This window comes from Babylonia areolata, chromosome 29 (genome assembly GCF_041734735.1).
Source record: "Babylonia areolata isolate BAREFJ2019XMU chromosome 29, ASM4173473v1, whole genome shotgun sequence".
In the NCBI taxonomy this organism is placed as follows: Eukaryota; Metazoa; Mollusca; class Gastropoda; order Neogastropoda; family Buccinidae; genus Babylonia; species Babylonia areolata.
Genome location: NC_134904.1, coordinates 22428787 through 22456391, shown reverse-complemented (window position 1 = coordinate 22456391; position 27605 = coordinate 22428787). Strand labels below are relative to the sequence as shown.

The following is a 27605-nucleotide window of genomic DNA, read 5'->3' as shown; positions in this document are numbered from 1 at the left end:
GTCTCTGAGCCAGACTCGAAGTGAACCAAGCAAAATCTGTGTGTGTGTGTGTGTGTGTGTGAAGCAGTGAGTGTTGAAAGACACAGTGCATGTAGGTCATGGGGTGTGGGTATGCCACTCCACAGGTGAACCCACTGACAGCCCGCATATGCTTTACATATAAAGTGTAAACGATCTCTTTGTCTGTCTCTGGTTATCGAAGACAATGTGCACACCACTGAGGCTCTGAGCCACTGACCAGTGACGATGTTATCAATGTGTTGGTCACATTTGGGGCTGATCAGCTGCTACATTAAACAATTACAGCCACGCCAACTTTCAACATGACACAGCCATCGACAGACAGAGCAAGCGTTCACTGACACGAAAGTATGTGTTGGTGTTGAAAGCTGAAAGTGATAGGGATTGCGAACTGAAAACAGGTAGTCGGAAGTGTGTGTGTGTGTGTGTGTGTGTGTGTGTGTGTGTGTGTGTGACATGACATAGAGAGAGAGATAAAGGGGCATTCGCTGCCTGTGGTTGTTGGTGTTAGACTGACCATATATGAGTATTAGTAAAGCTAGTTTTCTTATTGTTGACAAGAAACGATCCTGCATGCAACATGTGTCAGTTCATCATCTCAATCTCTCCCCACGCCCCCACCTCGCTCCCTCACTCAAACTAAAGCGCCATTCTTACACAGAAAACACACAGGTGTTGTTACACGCTTATTCATGTTTAATTGAAAACCCAAACAGTCTGGTCTGTTCAGTGTAATGGGAAAAAAGAAGCACCACTGGAGTTTTTAAACAAGAAAAGAAAACTGAAAGGAACACAAGAAAGAAAAAGAAGAAAGAATGAAGAAACAAAAAGAAATAAACAACGAATGAAAGAAAGACAGAAAGAAGGAGAAGAAAACGGAAAGAAAGATGAAAACCTCGAGATGGAAGACGGAAGAAAGAGGCCTCTCGCGCATGCGCAAAGCGCTGACGCTACGGTGTGGGCAGAGCTGTCATCCCACGTGACAACAGTGACTGACACGTCTTCATGTCACCTGCATTCACAGAATCAATCAACCATCTTCAAGGTCACACAGAAAGGGACCAGCAGACACGTTTCGCCAGACAGTCCATGCTGTTCAACTATCATCAACAACACAATGAACATAGGTCACCATTTTTGGGAGTTGAACATGATCTGCAGAACAGACTGAGAAGGGGAAGTTACTGATGGTGATGTCGTTGATGGCAACAAGGAACAGTCAGAACAACAACCACTACAACAATCAGCAGTAAATCTAGTGGCGGCAACAGTGGTGAAGAATATTAATGTATTAGTAGAGCGGCAGCAGCAGTATCATAATTCGCAGCAGTAATAAGTACTGTTGTGGTATTAGCACTGGCATTGATAGTCACAGTAATAGAACCAACAGTGATATTATGGCAGTAAAAGACTGGATGGGAAGGGAGGGAGGGCGGGAGAGAGAGAGAGAGAGAGAGAGAGGGGATATTAAATGAAGATAAATGAAAGGAAAGAGAGAAGACGAAAGGTAGCTGCTCACAAGAGAGTGAGGAGACAGAATGGGGAGGGGAGGAGGGGGGAGGGGGCAGAGAGGAAGACAATGAAAACAGCAGAAGAAGAGGAACAAGAACAGACAGGTAGAACAGTGAAACAGACAGCCTAACAAGAGACACAGACAGCCTCACAAGAGACACAGACAGACAGAGAGAGACGAAGAGACAGAGTACACATACACCCCTGTGGGAATTAAGCTCAGATGGCTGTGTCTCGGGCTAAACTGGAGATGACGTCATGAATGCAACATACTATGTACAAAACATCTTTGTCACAGAATATGTGGTGAAATCATTTTGCGGAAAGATTACACAGTAATCTTTTTAGGACGCCCGGTCTTAACAGGGCAAAGCACGCCACAAGAATTGGGATGAATGTGAAATACATGGATGAATGTCGTTGACATTTTTGTGTACACTTCTACAAAGGTTTCAAATAATGCTCCACTTTGAGCGTTATAAGCGTCATACACATTTTGTGTTAAAGAGGAGAGAATTATTGTATCATTAAGTACCTGTAGTTTTGTGGGCTTGTATGTGAGCATGAACACGTGTCAGCGTGTGTGTGTGTGTGTGTGTGTGTGTGTGTGTGTGTGTGTGTGTGTGTGTGTGTGTGTGTGTGCGCGCGCGCGCGTGTGAGTGTATACTTTTGTGTGTGTTTGTGTATGTGTGTGCCGGAGCGTGATCTTTAAAGAGCAATATACATACAGCACAAAAAAGCCAAAAAGCACCCAGCAAAGAAGATACCACAAAATATTCAATATCAAATCCTCGCCCATTCTTTTATGTAAAAGTGATATATGAGAGAGAGAGAGAGAGAGAGAGAGAGAGAGAGAGCATTAAACATACAAACGAACAGACAAACATACAGAAAGGAATGTTTTGACCCAAGAGATGTCTACACAAACCATAAAGGGGATTTTTTACGGGTGGTTGGGTGGTAGGAATGTGTGTGTGGGGTGGGGGTGGGGGTGGGGGTGGGGATGGGGGAGGGGGAGGGGGAGGGGCGGGGGGTGGGGGGGACGGAAGTGTGTATGACAGACATCATCACAAACTTCCACTGGATTTTTATCAGAGTGAGACCACCAATATATATTCAGCATGACGCCCCACGATCGGTCAGGATACAGATTATCTGGCAATCAGAATATCTGGCAATCAGAATATCTGGCAATCAGATTATCTGGCAATCAGAATATCTGGCAATCAGAATATCTGGCAATCAGATTATCTGGCAATCAGAATATCTGGCAATCAGATTATCTGGCAATCAGATTATCTGGCAATCAGAACACTCAGCATTGATTACACCCTATTTCTACAGTCCAAGGGACATAAGCCTGGATGACAACAATACACACCTCAATAAAATCATGTCTTCATCCCACCTGCACAAGCTTAAAGAAATTCCTAAGCAGTGATCCGGTGTATAAATATTGCCTCCCTCCCCCTCCCTTACCGCCCCCTCCCTCCCTTTCCCTCCTCCCCTGTAAGCCAGTGTCTGTGAAAAATGCCTGTTCAACCAAAGTGAACGAATCCCTTGCAGTCAGTCGTGGAATGTCGATAGGGGATGGACAGTTGTGCTCCGTGCTGCTCGGTTTTGTGGTCACTGAAATCACACACACAGCGAATGCTTCATGAATATCTCTCATCGTTTCATACACAAATGTGTATATGTGTGTTTTGTGTATGTGTGTGTGGGGGGGTTGTTGGGGGGGGGGGGGGTAAGTGCGTGTTTGTATTTGTGTGTGTGTGTGTGTGTGTGTGTGGTGGACATGATGAAAGTGGACAGAAGAACAGAGGGGATGAAAAGAGTTTGGCAAACAATGAAAGTTGAATAAAGGAAGAGGGTGGAGACAGAGAGAGAGAGAGAGAGAGAGAGAGAGAGAGAGAGAGAGACAGACAGACAGACGTACTATGGAGACAGAGCAGAGTCATTAGGAAGCCGCCTGCTCTTCCTCTGAGTGCTGTCCATTGGCCGTGGCCCCACTGGGTACCTCGTGGTCAGCCCCGTTCAGCTGTTCTCTCCCCTGACCTGCCGCACCAACCAAACACTGACCTCAACGTCAAGCCCACTCCTGTGGCCATCTCGGCCTGTGCAGGAAGTTGACACAAAGCACACATCCCCTCACCAAGCACACATCCCCTCACCACGCACACATCCCCTCACCAAGCACACATCCCCTCACCACGAACACATCCCCTCACCAAGCACACATCCCCTCACCACGCACACATCCCCTCACCACGCACACATCCCTCACCACGCACACATCCCCTCACCACGCACACATCCCCTCACCATGCACACATCCTCACCATGCACACATCCTCACCACGCACACATCCCCTCACCAAGCACACATCCTCACCATGCACACATCCCCTCACCATGCACACATCCCCTCACCATACATACATCCCCTCACCACGCACACATCCCCTCACCACGCACACATCTCCTCACCATGCACACATCTCCTCACCATACACACATCCCCTCACCACGCACACATCCCCTCACCATGCACACATCCCCTCACCACGCACACATCCCCTCACCAAGCACACATCCCCTCACCAAGCACACATCCCCTCACCACGCACACATCCCCTCACCATACACACATCCCCTCACCATACACACATCCCCTCACCACGCACACATCCCCTCACCACACACACATCCCCTCACCACGCACACACAATTTAGCATGCTCCGAACTAACACTCAGACACAACGTTATACAACAAGCTCAAAGGTCAAAGATCTCATGACCTTTCACGACCATCGAGGCAGTGAAGTCATATTCACTGCGTCCAGGGCTCGGCACTCAAAGCGAGGATTAACCCTCTCGTTCCGCCGTTTTAACAATCACCAACCGAAGTCATGTACCCATTCACACCTGGGTGGAGTGAAGGAATCGGAGCAAAGTGCCTTTCTCCAGGACACAACACCATGCCGAAAAGAGGCCTCGAACCCCGATCCCTGGCGAACACTGGATCACAAGTCCAACGCCCGAACGAGTCTGCCACAGCACATTTCTTGTGTGATACAGCCACTGCCTGAATCAGGTGATCAACGCCAATAATCTCCATTATCTTTGCCCACACGCCTTTGTATCAGCCACGCATTACCAGACTTCCTGGTGGAGTTAATCCCAGTTCTGGGTCGCCTTGTGCACAGCTCAGAGTTGGAATTCGCAGTTTGATAAGCGTACCACATAACTACCTCACTTTTTTGTGACATGAATACAGAAAATAATGAATGAGGAGCAAATCTCAGCTTTATTGTAAGTGTCGGCAGTACGTATGTGTTCGTTTAGCGTCTGTACGTTTCCTTGGAACATTAATTATGTTTTCTCGCGCTTTACGACTTTTCCCTATCTAAACAAAATGATGCCATATTATGCTTTTACTGCAAGCAGTACCCATTTTTCGTGTTTCACTTATTTCACACACTTCACTCTTCATAGCAACAAGACGGCGGACAAGCTCAAGAACAACACGACAAGAACAACGTTTAACTATTATTACTAAAAGTAGAACTAGTATTAGTTGTAGTGGTAGCAGCCTGTAGTAGTAGCAGTATCATCATGTTGCACAATCATCGTCATCACCTGGTTTTCCTCGGCACTGTCGGACAGCCAGCAGCATCTCGGCCGTCAGAGACAGGTACTCCTCCTGAACAACACACACACACACACACATATATATATATATATATATATATATATATATATATATATATATATATATATGTAATCATTTCAATTTGCCGCAAGAGATAGGTATTCCTCCTGAACAACAACAAGAATAACAACAAAACACACACACACACACACACACATATATATATATATATATATATATATATATATATATATACACATACAGTCATTTTAATCTGAAGTCTACCTATTCGCGCTTTGTGTATCAAATACGCATGCAGAAGATCAAATACGCACGTTAAAGATCCTGCAGTCCGTATGTCAACATTGGGTGGATTTAGGAAACAATAACATACCCAGGCATTCATGCAAGCCCCTTAAAACGGAGTGTGGCTGCCTATATCACGGGGTAAAAATCAAACCGTCAGCCACGTAAATGATTACATGTCTGTGAGTGTGTCAGTGTGTTTGCGTGGCTGAAACCTAGCTGAATGACACATAAAACGAATGATGAGCACCCAAAGGTGGCTCTCAGCCCAGTTTTACCCAGGTAGGCAACTTGTTGTGCAAATGACTCGTGTTTGTAAAGCGCTTAGAGCTTGATCTGTGACTGAGGATAGGCGCTTTCCAAGTATCCATATAATCTTCTTCACAGCCACATCAGTAAGAAAATACACTTAGATTGTGAATCTATCTTCTCTTCTAAGGGAGTGAGTGTTTCTCTCCTGCAGCAAGCAAAACATTTGCGGTTTTATCCAATGAGACAGACGCACACACCTTCCAAGACCACCTGTTGCACAGCTCCCCATCAGCTTGCAAGCAGTGACTGAGGGGTGCAGAAAAATAAACACAGAATCCTCCCCTTACTGCTACAGCCTATGGTCATATGAGTACCCACCCTGCTGCCCTTGGAATTGTTGAAGATGAACTCTTCCAGCTGTTGAGGGGAGTTCTGGGCAATGAACTGCTCCATCGGGTCCTCGGAATGGGGGTCAGGGACACAGTTGTCTTTGGCACCAGCTCTGAAACAGATCAATGGCGACGATGAAGCTGGAGTCACACAGACATCCTTCCGATCAACAGACATCAACAACCACTTGATTCTCTAACGCCATCCTTCCGATCAACAGACATCAACATCAACAACCACTTGATTCTCTAACGCCAGTGTGGCTCCGACAGAACGGTTCGTGTTGGTGATCATCGAAGGCGGTAGAATCGGGTGGTTTAGGTTAAGCTGAACGAAAGCTCAAACATCGAAAATGCGAGCATTTGTGAGCAAAACATTACACAACGAAAGAGCACAAGACAAAACTTATGTATCTGTATTTGTATTTATCTTTTTATCACAACAGATTTCTCTGTGAAATTCGGGTTGCTCTCCCCAGGGAGAGCGCGTCGCTTCACTATAAGGCCACCCATTTTTTTGTATCTTTTTCTGCGTGTAGTTTTATTTGTTTTTCCTATCGAAGTGGATTTTTCAACATAATTTGCCAGGAACAACCCTTTTGTTGCCGTGGGTTCTTTTACGTGCGCTAAGTGCATGCTGCACACGGCACCTCGGTTTATCGTCTCATCCGAATGACTAGCGTCCAGACCAGCGCTCAAGATCTTGTGGAGGGGGAGAAAATATCGGCGGCTGAGCCGTGATTCGAACCAGCGCGCTCAGATTCTCTCGCTTCCTAGGCGGACGCGTTACCTCTTGCCCATCACTGCACTCTAAGTGTGAATGACTATCGCTGTGCATGTGTCAGGTTTTTTTTTGTTTTTTCTTCTAAATCTTATGAATTCCCCTTCCTCCTTCCACATCACATCTCACGCCCCTTTAATAAACGAATTAATCAAGTCACAAAAATGAGAAGGTACGCCAACCAGTCAGTCGATACTCCCGAAAACAGAGTATGGCTGCATACATGGCGTGACAGGAACTGCTTACGTGTACAACGAGTGAACTGAACGTGGGGACTGCTGTCCCGCCAACAAACTGAAGCCAGTCATGCAGCAACCGAGTCAGGTAGGCGGGTAGTTGTGTGTGTGTGTGTGGGTGGGTGGGTGTGTGTGTGACAGTGTGTGTGAGTGTGTTTGTACGTGAGAGAGAGTCACCAACAATGTATTTCTTCAGTGTAAAAACTCCACATTTCATCTCTTATCATCTGATCTTGTATGAATGGGATGGCTTGCATCGACACGCCTGACTGTACAAGAGAGAGAGAGAGAGAGAGAGAGAGAGAGAGTAAAAAGAGTACAAAATGGGGGCGGGGGATAATGTTCTTCTCCAGTCCTGGGCAAACGTCAAGGGGAGTGCCTTTTCTTTCAATATGGCCTGGCTAACGTGTTCTGCTTAAAACGATGGAATAACAACAAGAAAGGCAACACGGTCGATAACATCAAGAATACACACACACACACACACACACACAGAAGGGGTTGAGGTGGGGGCCGGGAGGGAGAGAGAGCGGCGTCTTCAAACAGCCACCAAATCAAGTGCCTATGCAGAGCGACCCACAGCAAAAAACCCTCCCATCTCTCTCACGCACGCAACAGTTGGTCCAATCATGTCGAGCTGGGCACGGTTGCCATAGCAGCCGTCTGCACAAACAGGAGTTCTTGACCCCGTGACCTTCACGCTCTTGTTGCAGCAGTCAGTCCGTCTGTCTGCATTAAGTGTCTGCACCCCCTCCCCCAACACACTGCACCCTGTCCCACTGGGCCCTCCTTCCTCCCCACCCCCGTGCTTTACAGCCAGGAGAAAGAGAGAGAGAGAGAGAGAGAAAGGGAGAGAGAGAGAGAAAGGGAGAGCTGGGGATAAAGAGAGAGAGTGGTTGGATGTGAAGAAAGAGAGAGAGAGAGAGAGAGGGGGGGGGGGGGAAGAGAAAAAGGAGGAGGAAAGAGTGTGTGTGTCCACTGATATGAAGTGCAAGTGAAACTGGCCCGCTGTGCTGTGAGGTTTTGGAAAGGTGACATCATGCCTTGAGATCCCATCATCCCTCTCAGTCCTGCTTCCCCGACCTTTCTCCCTGTGCACACAGCACCGACCTTTCTCCCTGTGCACACAGCACCGACCTTTCTCCCTGTGCACACAGCACCGACCTTTCTCCCTGTGCACACAGTACACAGTACCGACCTTTCTCCCTGTGCACACAGTACCGACCTTTCTCCCTGTGCACACAGTACACAGTACCGACCTTTCTTCCTGTGCACACAGTACCGACCTTTCTTCCTGTGCACACAGTACCGACCACTGCATCAGCGACAGTCCCACGTGGCAACAGTCAGAAAAACCGCTGTGCTGAAACATTTAGTCCGACGTAGCAATGGTCCGACGTGGCATTAGTCTGAATGTTCATTGTTTTATTGAAGACGTGAATATTTTGTTATACCACACCTCTTTTTCTCCCTTAGAAGTTTATTTCTTATAATTGGTTTTTTTTTTTTTTTTTTTTTTATTTTTTAAACTGTTGTTTCAAAAATTATTTTCAAGTCTGTCAGGTCTGTCTGTATCTTTCCCTCCGTCTGTCTGTGTCCAGTCTATCTGTCTCTGTCTCTCTCTATATATATATTGTTTTTGTGTTTTTTTGTTGTTTTTGTTGACACATATAATTATAATCTATTCAGTTTTGTCACCAGAAGCATGTTCCAAGATTTTACCCGATGCCATGATATGCTGATACAAAGGACAGGGAAAACGTTTAGAAAGACTGAAAATACAATAAAGGATGTGCACTGCAATGGTAAACTTAAATAAACTCACACACACAAACTCTCACATGTGCGCGCATACATGCATACACAAACAGACACTTACTCGTATGGTCCCCTCCCCCCATCCCCCCGGCCCCCGCCCCCATATGCACACGCACGCACGTACACACACAAATACAAACACAGAAACACGCACGCGCGCACTCACACACACGCGCGCGCCGACCGGCGTACGCACATGCGCGTGTACGCCTGCACATGCCTAAATGTATAAGCATAAACCCATTGTACAGCATACAACTGGTTGTATACAACATTACACTGGCTCAGCTTACGGGCCGGAAGTTACATGCTAGATTCAAACAAGAAAACTGACAGACTCAAAGACACACACACACACAAACACGCACCACAGAGGAACACAGAGAGACAGAGCACACTTGCAGAAACACAAGCAGAGAGAGAGAGAGAGAGAGAGAGAGAGAGACACTTTGACACTTTATTGTCATTACCTGCAAGGGTCTATTGACAAGGGGGGGGACGGGTTATTTTTGTTTAACACAAGAATAGCAGAACACATTCTGCTCGATCCAGTAGTACCTCTTACATCCCCTCTCACATTCTTTTTCAAAGTTCCTCAAAGTTAAACAAATGAAATAAACACTTAGAAAATAAAAAAAGGAAAAAGGAATAATATAACCAAACTCAGCTACCCATTCTGTAGTGTTGTTATATAATTTATCGGTATTTACTTATCATCAGAACACACACACACACACATCTAGATACTACACATGATTATTTTCCTTGTTATTACCGTTATTGTTATCGTTAATAAGGTTATGTCTTAATGTGTATGCTTCTGCAATAAATTTCGCTATCGACTGTATTATAACTTCATCATCAGACGATAAAGCAGCAACGACATCATGTCTTTTAGCAATATCTAACTCAAAGAATGCACATTTTTTTCTCAGTTCATCATATGACTTACACTGAAACAGGAAATGTATTTCATCATCAACTCTGAATGCACACAAAGGGCATGGCGATTCTGTGGATGTGTCTGCTTGAAACCATCTTTTGTTTGCTTTGAAACCACATGTTCTCAGGCGAAATTTTGCCAAATTTAGTCTGTGCCATTTATTTGTTATAACTGTGAGATACCTTTCCATCTGAAATATGCTTTTAAATGTGAAAAACCAACTATATTTGTCATTACTTTCCATATCTGAGTGCCAGTTCTGTTTAAAAGAACAAATTAGCCTGTCTTTAAATTCTGCTATAAATTGCTGTTCATTTCCTACATCCTGACACACCCACACAATTCCAAAACCATGTTCACATAAAACCTTTTTAACACTAAAAGCCCAGTTTTCTTTATCTAATTCCAATTGTAACAGCATCATATCGTAAGCCTGTCTACATAAACGTGATTGTAGAAGCTTCAGTAATTTAAACCAATATTTAATGCATTTCACAAATGTTTTTATGTACAAAGGGTATCTGCCTGTTTCACCATATAACATTGTGTTGGATGAATGAATATGTACATTAAGGAAACGTTTTATTGCATATGTATGCACTTTCTCCATTTGTGAATTTACTTTTAGTCCCCAAACTTCAGCTGCATATGTAAGTATAGGTTCTATCTGTGTGTCAAACATTTTCCAAAAAATACAACAATCAATTGAGTTAAGCTTCTTTTTTTGTGTTTTTTTTTGATGATTTCAAGATTTCAATAACACCCTTTTTCCCTTTTCTGCATGATTCGTCCTACGCATAGTTCAGGCTTAATTCTGTTGAAAATACCATTCCTAAATACTTGTATGAATTAGTTACTTTAATGTTTACATTTCCATACAACCATTTTTCAAGCACTGACAAATGTCCACCCATTCTAAATACTATTATGTTAGTTTTATCTAAGTTAACTGTTAAGCCTAAACGATCTGCTTCTTCTTTTGATGCATCTAACTGGTTTTGCAAGCCTATCACGGTTCCGGAAAAAAAGAATAACATCATCTGCAAACATTAGTAAAAATATCTCAACTGCTCCGGGAATCATCTGAATTCCGTGTCTTCCTTTTCTTGAGAGTTCCATTGCTAGTTCATTGATAAAGAAAGAGAACATTTGTGGGCTTAAAAGACAGCCTTGCTTAACCCCGTTTGGACAATCAAAGTATTCTGAATATGCACCATTCGCACGCACACATGCAAGCACTGATTTATAAACACCCTTGAGAGCCATATACAATTTTTGCGTTTACACCACTTTCACGCAAAACATGCCATAGAATATTACGGTTCACAGAATCAAAAGCCTTCCTGAAGTCCACAAAGGCAACGTAAAGTTTTGTATTATTGAGCAAGTATTTTTGTACAAGGGAATACAATGTAAATATATGATCTATGGTACTATACTTAGCTCTAAACCCTGCTTGTTCTTCAATTATCTTTTCTTCTTTTTCAGACCATTTTGTTAATCTTTTGTTTAGTATGTGAGTATAGACTTTACTTAAAATGCTAGTGAGTGCTACTCCACGATAATTATCAGCTTTTGTTGACATTTCCTTGTAAATTGGAATAATTACAGATTTTCCCCATTCTAAAGGGAAAGTACCATTTTCAAAGAGTTGATTAAATAATTTAACAAGGAAATCAATAATGGTTGAATTTGCATGTTTTAACATTTCGCCGACAATCTTATCTGGTCCTGCACTTTTTCCTGCTTTCAAATGTTTAATACCTGCAATAACTTCCTCTTTAGATATTGGGTCATTAAATAATAGTTCAAAATTATCTTCATCCTCAAACTGTGTATCATCTCCTTGCTCTATATTATTGATAGATTCGTTGAAAACACTAAAGAAGTGATTGTGCCATTGTTCAGTAGATATTTCATTGTATATAAAAGTCTTTCTGTTTACAGATCTTAATACTGCCCAAAATGACTTGGAGTCATTTACTGAATCTTGGAGCTTTTTTAATTTATTTTCTACAAACTCTCTTTCCTTTATTTTTCTTATTCTAACATATTCTTTTCGACACAAAGCATACAATTCTCTTTTTTTTCTTTTTTGTCTTTTTCTGTTTTACACCTCTGGAAACTCTTAAGTAACCTCTTAACTTCTTGCTTCTTTCGTTCACACTCCTCATCGAACCAGTCATTACTTTTCTTCTTCCCTTTTCCCACTTTTCGTACCATACAAGCAGCCGCACTGTATAAAGCACTGACAAACATGTCTAAACTTTCATTCACATTTACATATAATAACTCAAAGGCTTTCTGTAAACTATCGTAAAACTCTTGACTCTCTACTTCATTCTTGTACACATTTGCATTCTCATCTGACCAGATAATTTTTTCTTCAACCTGTAATATAGTATTTTTATTCCCTAAATGATCATTATTTTTTCACATGTTACCTCAACTGGTAGATGCCATGAGTCCACCTTTTCCCCAACATGTAAATCAAAGTTCAAGTGCAAATCTTCAGAAACCAAAAAGTAATCAATTACACTGGCACCATTTGGTGATACAAAAGTATAATCACCCTCTTCATCACTTCTACTAAAGCCGTTCAGAATAATCAAATCAAACATGAAACATAAGTTCAGCAGTAATTTACCAAAATTATTAACAATATTGTCTTTTGAATAACGTGAACCACTTTCCCCATCTATGTCAGTATACTCCATATTACTCAAATAGTTAGTCATCACTTCACTTTCCGCTTGCTGGTGTCCTGTTCTGGCATTCAAATCCCATGTAATCATAATATACACTTCTTCATTTTCAAATTCATGCAGTAAAGCTTCTTCCAAAATTAAAATACCATCTTTGATAAATTTATTATTGTAAATAGGTCCTCCTTCTGGGACAACATAACAAGCTACTAACACAACATCTTTATCAAAACCAAACACATTTTTGTCTATTCTTATTGCTATAGTATTATCACAAGACATCTTTATTTCTTTAACATTTTTTTCAATACTCGTTCTTACTAGCAACGAAACACCTCCTGAATTTCTGCCGTGAAATGAAATCTTTTTAGCTGGCGCATGATTTTTTTTTTTTGTAATATGTAAAAACTCCATTATAATCGAAGGATGAATCAAGGAACATTTCTGTTAAACAAACAAAATCAAATTTATTTACATAATTCAAGAAAGAAATGTCATTTAATTTGCTGTGCAAATTTTCTACATTATAAGACAAAAATTTCCACTGAATTGGATGGCCGGGCCTGTCCTATGGCTTTTTAAAGCCGCTTGAACGCAGGTGCCTGTCGCTGACACTGCCACCCCCTCTCCCTCCGCCACGCACTGGACCAACCGCAGATCTCCGTTGCTGTTGACCAGGGTAGGCGTGCATCCCCGTCTGTCTGCCACGTGCTGCACGTGTGTCCCTGCCAGGATGACCCGCCGCGTCATGACACGGGGAATCCCCGCTGTCACTCGCTGACCCGCGTCGTTGTGTCCCTGCACCGTGCCGAGGGAAACCCCCGTCACCACCTGCACTGCTGACCTGACTCTGACACTGGGTACCAGATTTGTCAATGGGTGGGGAGGGGGGAAGAAAGATTCCTGTCTGTGTTGTCTGTTTTGCACTGTTCTGTATTGTTGTCTGTCACCGTCAAGTTCTGTCTACTGTCAGGGTGAAGGGACTTTTCCTGTTGAATGACCAAGACAGACACCCCCTGCTTCATCACCACTGAGGACTGATCGTGATGTGCTGTGTCGGAACTGGCACCTACACTGTGATCAGCCCCTCCCCCTGCAACCTGTGTGTACGTTCGGGTATCAAGAAGTCTAGGACCAATTACCAACTGTCCTTTTTGGAAAAATGCTCTTTTCCCCTCTCTTCTCGCACTAGCAACGATCTGGGCCTGTGCCCTTGTCAAGTCGTTGGCGATCCGCACTCCCCTTCCCTGCAGTCTTTCTCTCCTGTCTCTGTTGGTCAGTAATGACATTTTGTCTTTCCATTTGCTGAATTTAACAATCATGGGCTTTGGTTGTCCATGTCGTTCATATCCCGTCCGATGTGCTCTTATAATGTCATTGTCAGTCCATGTTTTGTGTCCGTCAATGTTGTTGAGAGTATCCACGACTGCTTTCGCACATGTTTCAAAAGTTTCTTTGGACTCCAACTGGGGAATTCCAAAACACCTCAAATTATCCCTGCGTGAGAAGTCCTCCAGTCTGTCTGTGTCCGATTTGAGTTGGTCAGTCTCTTGTCTGATCTCATTAACTGTATCTGAGAGTTGTCGAAATTCTTCTCTCTTTTCATTCTATTCTTCAAACAGTTGTTGCATGTCGGTTGTGATGCAAGTCACTGTCTCCGTCAGGTGCCTGTGTTCATTCTCAAGTCTGTCACATCGTGTATTAATTTCTTCACATTGTTGTTTAACTTGACCCAGTTCGTCTTTGATTTCAGTCAGGTCGTTTCTGATTACTCGAGTTTGTTCAGTGAACTGTTTCTGCATGGCTTGCATCAGTTTGTTAACAATGTCGTCACGGACTGTCACTGTGTCTGTCACCTTGTCACACTCTTCAGTTGTATTGGGTTGTCCGTTCGTGTTGGGGCCAGGGTTTGTCTCAATGTCTCCACTAAAAATCAGCCTGCGCAGCGACAACACTGCGTGCTCCACGCAAAAGGCGGAAACAAGCACTGGCACGTGCACTGCTAGCTGACAATAAATGCCACTGCCATTGACAAACAGGACATCTTCTGCACATGACCTAGTTATTCTTGCATGTCCTTCATTGCTTAACCATGCACCGTCCAAAGACAACATTGACCATACATTGCATAAAATACTGTTGATCAGTGCCACGATGATGCAACAAGACGCGAAAGCGACAATAACATCAGTCGTCGAGATACATGCCCGAGTATCACTGTCATCGCTCACCTGTTGTTCTTGTGAAAAGTCACGGTACACATTTTGCAAACCTTGCGTTTTTCCACAAAAAGAACCGATAGCAGCCCTCCAAGTCATCAGGTCTACCATTTTTTCTGTATTACCTTTGCACTATTCTTTTGCAAAACAGCTGCACACAATTCTGGGTGGGAACAGTCCTTCACCACTCTCCAAAGCGCAAAATTCCCTGCACCTGTTGGCATGAGCTGCTGCCTGGCCGCCATTACCCGTCATGGCCCCCCGAGAGAGAGACAGAGAGGAGAGAGAGACAGACAGACAGAGAGAGACAGAGACGGAGAGAGACAGAGACGGAGAGAGAGACAGACAGAGAGAGCCAGACAGAGAGAGAGAGAGAGACAGAGACACACAGAGAGACAGAGAGAGACAGACAGACAGACAGGCAGGCAGACAGGAATGTTGGTAGGTAATTACAATCAGGCAGACACACAGACAAACAGCAGCTGAGGGGTCATGGGAATGAGAGAAACAAAGACAGAGAGGGAAAGAGATGGAGATCATCAGATGACAGAGTGAGACAGACAGACACACAAACACACACACACAGATAAAGAGAGAGAGAGGGAGGGGGGATATGCAAACATGACAGACACTGTTGTGATTTTTAAAAAAATTAAGAAAAAAGAACTCGGACTGATGACACGTCGGTTTGTTACCATGTCGGATCATTTCTACGTAGGACCATCGCCACGTCGGACTACTGCCGCGTTGCATTAATGATTGTCGGACTGATGACACGTCGGACTACTGCCACGTTGCATTAATGATTGTCGGACTGATGACACGTCGGACTACTGCCACGTTGCATTAATGATTGTCGGACTGATGACACGTCGGACTACTGCCACGTTGCATTAATGATTGTCGGACTGATGACACGTCGGACTACTGCCACGTTGCATTAATGATTGTCGGACTGATGACACGTCGGACTACTGCCACGTTGCATTAATGATTGTCGGACTGATGACACGTCGGACTACTGCCGCGTTGCATTAATGATTGTCGGACTCTTGACACGTCGGACTACTGCCACGTTGCATTAATGATTGTCGGACTGATGACACGTCGGACTACTGCCACGTTGCATTAATGATTGTCGGACTGATGACACGTCGGACTACTGCCGCGTTGCATTAATGATTGTCGGACTGATGACACGTCGGACTACTGCCACGTTGCATTAATGATTGTCGGACTGATGACACGTCGGACTACTGCCACGTTGCATTAATGATTGTCGGACTCTTGACATGTCGGACTATCGTTATGACACCATGTTAAAAGAAAACGCCCACAAACAACTCGTCCCTCTCACCCACCACCACCCCATCAGAACCAGTTCCTCTCACAGAGGCACCACCCCTTCCTTCTTCCCTCTGATCCCACCCCTTCCACACCCTGTCTGTGACAGGCATCCCCACCCCTTCCATACCCTGTCTGTGACAGGAATCCCCACCCCTTCCACACCCTGTCTGTGACAGGAATCCCCACCCCTTCCACACCCTGTCTGTGACAGGAATCCCCACCCCTTCCACACCCTGTCTGTGACAGGAATCCCCACCCCTTCCATACCCTGTCTGTGACAGGAATCCCCACCCCTTCCACACCCTGTCTGTGACAGGCATCCCCACCCCTTCCACACCCTGTCTGTGACAGGCATCCCCACCCCTTCCATACCCTGTCTGTGACAGGCATCCCCACCCCTTCCACACCCTGTCTGTGACAGGAATCCCCACCCCTTCCACACCCTGTCTGTGACAGGCATCCCCACCCCTTCCACACTCTGTGACAGGCATCCCCACCCCTTCCACACCCTGTCTGTGACAGGCATCCCCACCCCTTCCACACCCTGTGACAAGGCATCCCCACCCCTTCCACACCCTGTCTGTGACAGGCATCCCCACCCCTTCCACACCCTGTGACAATCATCCCTACCCCTTCAACACCCTGTCTGTGACAGGCATCCCCACCCCTTCCATACCCTGTCTGTGACAGGAATCCCCACCCCTTCCACACCCTGTCTGTGACAGGCATCCCCACCCCTTCCATACCTGTCTGTGACAGAATCCCACCCCTCCACCCTTACAGCATCCCACCCCTTCCAACCTGTCTGTGACAGGCATCCCCACCCCTTCCACACCCTGTCTGTGACAGGCATCCCCACCCCTTCCACACCCTGTCTGTGACAGGCATCCCCACCCCTTCCACACCCTGTCTGTGACAGGCATCCCCACCCCTTCCACACCCTGTCTGTGACAGGCATCCCCACCCCTTCCACACCCTGTCTGTGACAGGCATCCCCACCCCTTCCACACCCTGTCTGTGACAGGCATCCCCACCCCTTCCACACCCTGTCTGTGACAGGCATCCCCACCCCTTCCACACCCTGTCTGTGACAGGCATCCCCACCCCTTCCACACCCTGTGACAATCATCCCCACCCCTTCCACACCCTGTGACAGGCATCCCCACCCCTTCCACACCCTGTGACAGACATCCCCACCCCTTCCACACCCTGTGACAGACATCCCCACCCCTTCCACACCCTGTGACAGACATCCCCACCCCTTCCACACCCTGTGACAGACATCCCCACCCCTTCCACACCCTGTGACAGGCATCCCCACCCCTTCCACACCCTGTGACAGACATCCCCACCCCTTCCACACCCTGTGACAGGCATCTTCACCCCTTCCACACCCTGTGACAATCATCCCCACCCCTTCCTTCCGTCCTCCACCTCCTTTATGTCCATCTCCACTCACTTTTCTGTTCATCCTCGCCTTCCTATACTGATTAATACTCATATCTTTTCTTAAGCATCGTTTTACTTCCACTGTCATTTCAACCTGACACAGTCCCCGAAGTCTGAAAGACGTTGGACGCCTCAAATGAAAAGTGAGTCTAAATTTACAACCAACAGTTTTTATTTCATTATGTATCTTTTATTTTATTTTATAAACTCCTCCATTGTTGTTTTTATGACCTGCAGTTTATGACGGGGCAATCCATTCATACCTGTTGTTGCTAACCCGTCACTCAACCCTTTCCCCTTACCTTGTCAGCTGGCATGTTTCTGCATTCTTCTCACCCCCACCCCAAACCAATCATCTACCCGTTAGTGCACCTACCATCTGTCACCTACCCGTTAGTGCACTCTCTCTGTCCCTCTCACCCATCCACATTCCCTCATCACCTACCCGTCACCACACCCTCAATACTCTTCCATTATCATTTCCTCTAACTGCACCTACCATATTCATCGTGTCATCCACCCGTTACTGCACTCTCCACACTGCCCCATCCCACTACCCGTTACTGCACTCCCCACACTGCCCCATCCCACTACCCGTTACTGCACTCCCCACACTGCCCCATCCCACTCCCCGTTACTGCACTCCCCACACTGCCCCATCCCACTACCCGTTACTGCACTCCCCACACTGCCCCATCCCACTACCCGTTACTGCACTCCCCACACTGCCCCATCCCACTACCCGTTACTGCACTCCCCACACTGCCCCATCCCACTACCCGTTACTGCACTCCCCACACTGCCCCATCCCACCACCCGTTACTGCACCCTCCACACTGCCCCATCCCACTCCCCGTTACTGCACCGTCCACACTGCCCCATCCCACTCCCCGTTACTGCACTCCCCACACTGCCCCATCCCACTCCCCGTTACTGCACTCCCCACACTTCCCCATCCCACTACCCGTTACTGCACTCCCCACACTGCCCCATCCCACCACCCGTTACTGCACTCCCCACACTTCCCCATCCCACCACCCGTTACTGCACCGTCCACACTGCCCCATCCCACTACCCGTTACTGCACTCCCCACACTGCCCCATCCCACTACCCGTTACTGCACTCCCCACACTTCCCCATCCCACCACCCGTTACTGCACTCCCCACACTGCCCCATCCCACCACCCGTTACTGCACTCCCCACACTGCCCCATCCCACCACCCGTTACTGCACTCCCCACACTGCCCCATCCCACTACCCGTTACTGCACTCCCCACACTTCCCCATCCCACCACCCGTTACTGCACCGTCCACACTTCCCCATCCCACCACCCGTTACTGCACTCCCCACACTTCCCCATCCCACCACCCGTTACTGCACTCCCCACACTGCCCCATCCCACTACCCGTTACTGCACTCCCCACACTGCCCCATCCCACTACCCGTTACTGCACTCCCCACACTTCCCCATCCCACCACCCGTTACTGCACCGTCCACACTGCCCCATCCCACTACCCGTTACTGCACTCCCCACACTGCCCCATCCCACTACCCGTTACTGCACTCCCCACACTGCCCCATCCCACTACCCGTTACTGCACTCCCCACACTGCCCCATCCCACCACCCGTTACTGCACCGTCCACACTGCCCCATCCCACTACCCGTTACTGCACTCCCCACACTTCCCCATCCCACTACCCGTTACTGCACTCCCCACACTTCCCCATCCCACTACCCGTTACTGCACTCCCCACACTGTCCCATCCCACTACCCGTTACTGCACTCCCCACACTGCCCAATCCCACTCCCCGTTACTGCACTCCCCACACTGCCCCATCCCACTCCCCGTTACTGCACTCCCCACACTGCCCCATCCCACTCCCCGTTACTGCACCGTCCCACACTGCCCCATCCCACTCCCCGTTACTGCACTCCCCACACTGCCCCATCCCACTACCCGTTACTGCACTCCCCACACTGCCCCATCCCACTACCCGTTACTGCACTCCCCACACTGCCCCATCCCACTCCCCGTTACTGCACTCCCCACACTGCCCCATCCCACCCCCCGTTACTGCACCGTCCACACTGCCCCATCCCACTCCCCGTTACTGCACTCCCCACACTGCCCCATCCCACTCCCCGTTACTGCACTCCCCACACTGCCCCATCCCACTCCCCGTTACTGCACTCCCCACACTGCCCCATCCCACTACCCGTTACTGCACCCTCCACCTCCCACACTCTAATCTGACCGTTACTGCACCTCCCCCACTCTAATCTGACCGTTACTGCACCTCCCCCATTCTAATCTGACCGTTACTGCACCTCCCCCATTCTAATCTGACCGTTACTGCACCTCCCCCATTCTAATCTGACCGTTACTGCACCTCCCCCACTCTAATCTGACCGTTACTGCACCTCCCACACTCTAATCTGACCGTTACTGCCCCTCCCACACTCTAATCTGACCGTTACTGCACCTCCCCCACTCTAATCTGACCGTTACTGCACCTCCCCCACTCTAATCTGACCGTTACTGCACCTCCCACACTCTAATCTGACCGTTACTGCACCTCCCCCACTCTAATCTGACCGTTACTGCACCTCCCCCACTCTAATCTGACCGTTACTGCACCTCCCACACTCTAATCTGACCGTTACTGCCCCTCCCACACTCTAATCTGACCGTTACTGCACCTCCCCCACTCTAATCTGACCGTTACTGCACCTCCCCCATTCTAATCTGACCGTTACTGCACCTCCCCCACTCTAATCTGACCGTTACTGCCCCTCCCCCACTCTAATCTGACCGTTACTGCACCTCCCCCACTCTAATCTGACCGTTACTGCCCCTCCCACACTCTAATCTGACCGTTACTGCACCTCCCCCACTCTAATCTGACCGTTACTGCACCTCCCACACTCTAATCTGACCGTTACTGCACCTCCCCCACTCTAATCTGACCGTTACTGCACCTCCCCCACTCTAATCTGACCGTTACTGCACCTCCCACACTTTCTCACCTGCCTGTTACTTCACCCAGTCCAGTACGATGACCTGCAACGGACTCACCCTATGCTGCCCCTGCTCTGACAATACACGTGTCTCAGTGGTGTTCACTGTTAGTGGCGGTGTGTCAGTGGTGTTCACTGTTAGTGGCGGTGTGTCAGTGGTGTTCACTGTTAGTGGCGGTGTGTCAGTGGTGTTCACTGTTAGTGGCGGTGTGTCAGTGGTGTTCACTGTTAGTGGCGGTGTGTCAGTGGTGTTCACTGTTAGTGGCGGTGTGTTAGTAGTGCTAACTGTTAGTGGCGGTGTGTCAGTGGTGTTAACTGTTAGTGGCGGTGTGTCAGTGGTGTTCACTGTTAGTGGCGGTGTGTCAGTGGTGTTCACTGTTAGTGGCGGTGTGTTAGTAGTGCTAACTGTTAGTGGCGGTGTGTCAGTGGTGTTCACTGTTAGTGGCGGTGTGTCAGTGGTGTTCACTGTTAGTGGCGGTGTGTCAGTGGTGTTCACTGTTAGTGGCGGTGTGTCAGTGGTGTTCACTGTTAGTGGCGGTGTGTTAGTAGTGCTAACTGTTAGTGGCGGTGTGTCAGTGGTGTTCACTGTTAGTGGCGGTGTCTCAGTGGTGTTCACTGTTAGTGGCGGTGTGTCAGTGGTGTTCACTGTTAGTGGCGGTGTGTTAGTGGTGCTAACTGTCAGTGGCGGTGTCTCAGTGGTGTTAACTGTTATTGGCGGTGTGTCAGTGATACTGTCAGTGGCGGTGTGTCAGTGGTGTTAACTGACAGTGACGGTATGTCAGTGGTGTTAACTGTCAGTGGCGGTGTGTCAGTGGTGCTGTCAATGGCGGTGTGTCAGTGGTGTTAACTGTCAGTGGCGGTGTCAGGAGAGTGGTGGTGGTATCTGAGGGTCAAACATGGGTAATTTCACCTTGCTGGGTGGCTTCATAGTCAGGCCGAGCGACAAGTGCTGATAAGGCTGAACACACAGGCTGTCAGCTGTTGAAAATCAAAAACAAAACGTATCCCCCCCCCTCCCCCGTCCGTTACTGCACCCCCACACTCTAATCTGACCGTTACTGCACCCCCACACTCTAATCTGACCGTTACTGCACCCCCACACTCTACCCCCCCCCCCCACCCACCCACCCACCCCCATATTTTGAAAATCTTTAGTTTTCTTTTCTTCAGAGGCGAACACGGCTTACAGGGGGCTTCGTTCAGCGTTGAACAGGGAAACAGCGCAGCAGAAAGTGTCCTGCTGCATGTGCCTGTGGCGAAGTGTGAACAAACAGTTTGACAAGAGGGCTGCGCCACAACGTGGGGGCGGGATTAGGTGGTGGGCAGGGCATGGTGTGTGTGTGTGGGTGGGGAGGGGGGGGGGAGAAGGGGGGGGGACGGGCTGGGGGTGTCCTGCGGGACGGAGAGTGAAAGGGTTAATCATTAAAGCTGTACATGTTGATTTTACACAGCAAACACCACTCACAGCGAAGCACACCATGCTTTTATCTCTTTCTCCACTCTCTGCGATCTTTCACACTCACTCACACACACACACATACATACACGCGCGCGCGCGCGCGCGCGCACACACACACACTCACTCTCTCTCACACACACAGGGGAGTAAATACAGAGAGGGAGAGAGAGAGAGAGAGAGGTGGATAAGGTCAGAAGTGAGAAAAGGGGTTGAGAAGGAAGTTAATCATTATATAATATGCGCGTGTTTGGTGTTCGTCCATGTGCACGCTTGAGTTAGAAGGTAAAAAAGGATGGTCATTATTGGTACTGGTGGTACGTGTGTGTGCGTGCGCGTGTATGTGTGAATTCGAATGCACATGTTCAGGGAAGCGTTCGTATGTGTTAACTGTGCACTGAAACCGTCAACAGACTGAAGACAGCCAGGCCCAAAACAAGCTGACAAATGATCAATGACATTTCTTTGCTGGAACTTGTCAACAACTCTTCCAAAACAAGCTGACAAATGATCAATGACATTTCTTTGCTGGAACTTGTCAACAACTCTTCCAAAACAAGCTGACAAATGATCTATGACATTTCTTTGCTGGAACTTGTCAACAACTCTTCCAAAACAAGCTGACAAATGATCAATGACATTTCTTTGCTGGAACTTGTCAACAACTCTTCCAAAACAAGCTGACAAATGATCAATGACATTTCTTTGCTGGAACTTGTCAACAACTCTTCCAAAACAAGCTGACAAATGATCTATGACATTTCTTTGCTGGAACTTGTCAACAACTCTACAAATGATCTGACATTTCTTTGCTGGAACTTGTCAACAACTCTTCCAAAACAAGCTGACAAATGATCAATGACATTTCTTTGTTGGAACCTGTCAACAACTCTTCCAAAACAACCTGACAAATGATCTGACATTTCTTTGTTGGAACCTGTCAACAACTCTTCCAAAACAACCTGACAAATGATCTGACATTTCTTTGTTGGAACCTGTCAACAACTCTTCCAAAACAACCTGACAAATGATCTGACATTTCTTTGTTGGAACCTGTCAACACCTCTTCCAAAACAACCTGACAAATGATCTGACATTTCTTTGTTGGAACCTGTCAACAACTCTTCCAAAACAACTTCCAGAACCCAAACAAAAACCCTGACGGACGTCACCATTTTAAAACGTTTCCGCCCCTGGTGCTCCAACACAGAATCTGGTCATTCTGACAACGTCACAAATGCAGTCTATCTAAATCATTTATCCTGGGAAGCAGGACAGTTAAGCTTCCTTGCTATACTCATATTTACCGACCGGTTCGACCGGTATTCGTCCAACTGCATGAGTGAAACTCGACAGAGCGGAAAGAGAGCACGAACTTACACTCAGTAACACGGCAAAAACATAGCGTGAAACTGAAAGCACGTCAGTCTACTTATTTCAGTAATACACTATCAACACTGTGACATGCAGTGACACAGATGGACAAGATGCTTTTTTTCCACATATTTTTACCCTCTTCCCTACCCCCTCCCGATAATGTTCTGCTCCCCCTCTCCCTCCCGAAACACACACACACACACACACACACACACCACAAACACAGACACCCGCACGCGTCTTGCATTTTTCAATGCTGTATCAGCTAATTGTAGCTTCATACCGGTACACTCTTAAACTCTTCGCGATCGTCTGAAATCAGATCAAACAGCTGAGCAATGTACGTATCTTCAAAATCGTGTGACGTGAGTAGAAAAAAAACTAAACAAAAACAATAGCAAACAAACAAACAAAAAACAACAACAAAAAAACAACAACAAACAAACAAAAACCTCACTGGGTGAAACGCGACATGAAAATGTCCCAGAGAGATGTAACTCTTTTTGATTCACGTCTCACCAACACCCGCCGAGCTGATGCCTGGGGATGGCAAAACGACGGAAAAAGAATCCCTGACAGACTTTCAGCTACGTTCTTTGGTAATCTGTTTCTCGTGTTCACTGTGGTCATGAATGTGGGTCTAACCCATCAGGATGGTTGGTGTGACAATAGAAAAGAAATACAAACAAATAGGGACAAAAAGTGTTGTTGTTTTCTATTTCGGGAGAATCTTGCATTGTTTATGAATCGTTCATTTTATCTATCATCAGTATTATTCTATTTGTTGCTTTCCTAGACATTTCCTCTGCGATTGGGTGGGTGGGTGGGTGGGTGGGGGTGGGGGATACAGGGTTGTCCAACTGAACAAAATAACCCTCAAACAGAGCAGTTATTTGATCTAACAATTTCGCGAATCGTTAATACACGAATGCGTGAACATAAGTTCAAACTTCCATCTGTGGCCCATCTGTGGCCAACCGGGTTTGATGATGCTGCGACCTTGACCGAAGCTGTCTACACCGGCAGACCGATGATCGCCTGTGTCCTGATTTGTTCAAGGTCGCTGTAGAAGATATAAGGAGAGCTCAGGATTAGTTTGATCAGTTTTCGGGAGACCTTGGGCATGTGTCCGTTGATCCATTCGGCAATGACATTGGTTCTGTGTTCTGTGGGAACTGACCGTCTGACAGGCCACGCCCACCTGCTGGCGTTCGTTTATTTATTTATAGTCTGTTCATCTAAGATGATGATATTAGACTGAAAATAAATGATATTATTATTATTATTATTATTTGGATTATTATCATTTCTATCATAATGATGATTGTTATTATTAATTAGAAATCGACATTTCTGTATATTCGAATGAAAAGGGGGGCGGTTGAGGTTGGAGGGGAGGGGGGGAAGGGGGAGGGGACTAAGAAGGTGGGTGGGTGAGAACAGAATGTGGAAAAGATAAAGTACAAAATCTAATATGGAGAGTGTGAGTGTCAGTGATTGGAGAAAGAAAAAAACCCACATAATACTGGAAGGGTGTGTGTGAGAGGCGGGACGGGGGAAGCGGGATTAGGAAAAAAAAAGTTCAATAATTAAATATTGTATGCACTACTTCTGTATATTATTATTTGAAAAGAGGTTCATGTGGGGACCTACAATAAACAACTAACTTTAATAAAGAACAGTTTGAAATATATAACTTTTTCCAAAAAATGTTGACATATGAAATGGGTAACACGTGTTCTGTAATTTCTGGAGGCAAAAAAGGTTTCATTACTAAACAGCGGGTTAAAACGTGCTCTACCGTTAAACGTTCCTTGCAAATGCATTCAATATTTTCACAATATTTTGTGTATGGGGCATTTAGTAATAACCTAAATGCCATGCTCTTAACAGCCCTGCCAGTTCTTCTAGCATTTAATAAGGCAGAAGTGTTAACTTCTAAAGACAGAAAGGAATTTTGCATATTTCTTTCAACAATATTACACATTTCAGATGATGATAAACGATGAGGAAGTTCAATTGCATTTAAAGCGTTTTTAGCTCCAAGCTTTGCAAGACGATCTGCACGTTCATTGGAGAAAAGCCCACAGTGTGAGGGAATCCAGCACATTTCAGTATTAGTTCCTCTCATTTGAATACAATGAATCAAAAATCTTATTTCAAAAATGATGTTATAATTAATGTTCGTACAACCTGATTTGATAGACTGCAGAACTGATTTTGAATCGACACAAAATAAACCCCCAATCAGCCATCGGTTTTCCTTGGATGTGACAAGGGGAGTGGGGGTGGGGGATAGGGGTGGAGTAGTACACCGATACAACACGCCCCGTGGACACCATCACCACCACCACCACCACCCCCCAGTCTTGCTGCCCCCTGTCCATCAATCAGGGGGTGGGGGTTGGTGATAATGGACGGGGGGAAGTAGAGAGGGTGGGGGATCAAGGTGCAGGGGGTGGGATGGGTGGGGGTGGGGGCATCAGACACCATCACCGCCACCCTCCTCTTTCCCCCACAAACCTCTCTCTCCCTTCAAGCAACTGTGCTCCCTCTCTGTGTTCTTCGGTCCATGACATGGGGGAGGGAGAGGGATGGGGGAGGGAGAGGGAAGAGGAAGGTGGAGGGGGCAGTGCAGGTGTAACAGTGGAATCAGTATAGGAACAACAACAATGATGATGATAATAATACAACAACAACGAGGGTAATGAAAGGATGGGAAGAAAAAAATAAACTGGCCAAGAACCAGTGAAGGAAAGAAAGAAAGAAACGAACGAACAAAACAATCAAACACAAAACTCACAACTGTGCCACGATTCTGTCCCGGAAATACTTGGACTCGCAGTTGCTCATGAATTCTCCAGCCATGCCGGCCATGTTGGTACTGCTCAGGGTGACACCACTCCCTCCCTCTGTGCAGCAGTGCAGTGTTAGATGTTGGATCGCACGTTAAATTGCCGCACGTCAAATGTCGTCTGCCGGGTGCTGGCAGGCAAGGTTGAGGTCACTGAGGCAGGGGCAGATAAGCGGATCAAGTGCCGAGGTCAGCCAGCGCAGTGGGAAGCGATAGCGATGTGTTTAATCCTCACTTCGGAACGTCCTTGGGGCTTTGGTGGTTGTCGGTCAGAACAATTCCTGTTGAAAAACCGAAAAAGAAAACGCCTTAGCTGACTGATTCAGTATAAATGAAGTCATTAAAGTAGAAGAAAAAGTAAAACACACACAAAATTATATCAAACAAAAAGGCACATGTTCTGAAAATAAACAAGAAATGATTTAACACACTGACGTTCGTGCTTTCAAATGTTAATCATTGCAGCAACAACTAAAACGGTAACGCCACTTTATTTAATGTCGAGAAGGCCTTCTCTCTCAACCCGTATAGTTTTACAACACCATTACAACATTTTTCCTTTTCCAAAGGCAAACCGACTGTGAAAAAACAACAACCACAAAACAAAACCACAAAAAACGACCAACCAAACACACACACACATGCGCGCGCACTGTCAACCCTTCGGAATCACAAATGCAATAAGACCCAGACGCACTTTCCATAGTTAAAATCAGACACATTAAAATATCAGTTTTCGCAAGATTGGTTTAGATATGTAGATAACGACACAATGCTTAATCATATGATGTTTCAACCCAATTTTGGTCAAGATGCTTATTTTCAGTGTTACCAGATAATTATGTAATTGAATTAGTAAAGTTTAGAGCAAGCAATAATGCATTGCCAGACCGCGTTTTGACAATTTACCCAGAAATGAAAGGATCTATGAAAAATGTTCCACAAACGACTTTGCTGACGAGCTGCATTATTTGTTCCTGTACCCCCGTTTTTGACAAAAGCCGGCAAAAATGTTTGTCTTCATACTGTAGAGACCGCCCAAACTCCATGAATTTCTATCTGTTGTTTTCTGAGAAAAAAAAAGAAGAAAAAAAACAAAAACAACGAAAAAAAACAAAAACAAAACAAAAACAAAAAACCAAACAAACCCAACAACATCGAAAACCTTTGTCTCTTCCATACGTATTTCTTTTAGACAGAACTTTCTCTATTGACAGGGAAAAACAGTCAAGTACTGTCGAAAATTTACACGTTCTAATGTT

At 46.3% G+C, this 27605-nt stretch overlaps 1 protein-coding gene across 2 annotated transcripts in view; it reads right to left on the bottom strand.

Annotated features, from left to right (window-relative positions):
- Positions 1-696: 696 nt before the first annotated feature.
- The window catches only part of LOC143302216 (uncharacterized), a 66858-nt gene continuing 39949 nt past the window's right edge, over positions 697-27605 (bottom strand). For both annotated transcript variants that reach the window (XM_076616789.1, XM_076616790.1), the window contains exons 2-6: positions 26293-26624; positions 6123-6246; positions 5174-5237; positions 3470-3588; positions 697-3162 (exon numbers count right to left, since the gene is read on the bottom strand). In XM_076616789.1, the coding sequence (XP_076472904.1) occupies positions 3491-3588; positions 5174-5237; positions 6123-6246; positions 26293-26366 (360 nt within the window). In that variant the 5' untranslated portion in view covers positions 26367-26624 and the 3' untranslated portion in view covers positions 697-3162; positions 3470-3490. The remainder of the gene's footprint in view (positions 3163-3469; positions 3589-5173; positions 5238-6122; positions 6247-26292; positions 26625-27605) is intronic.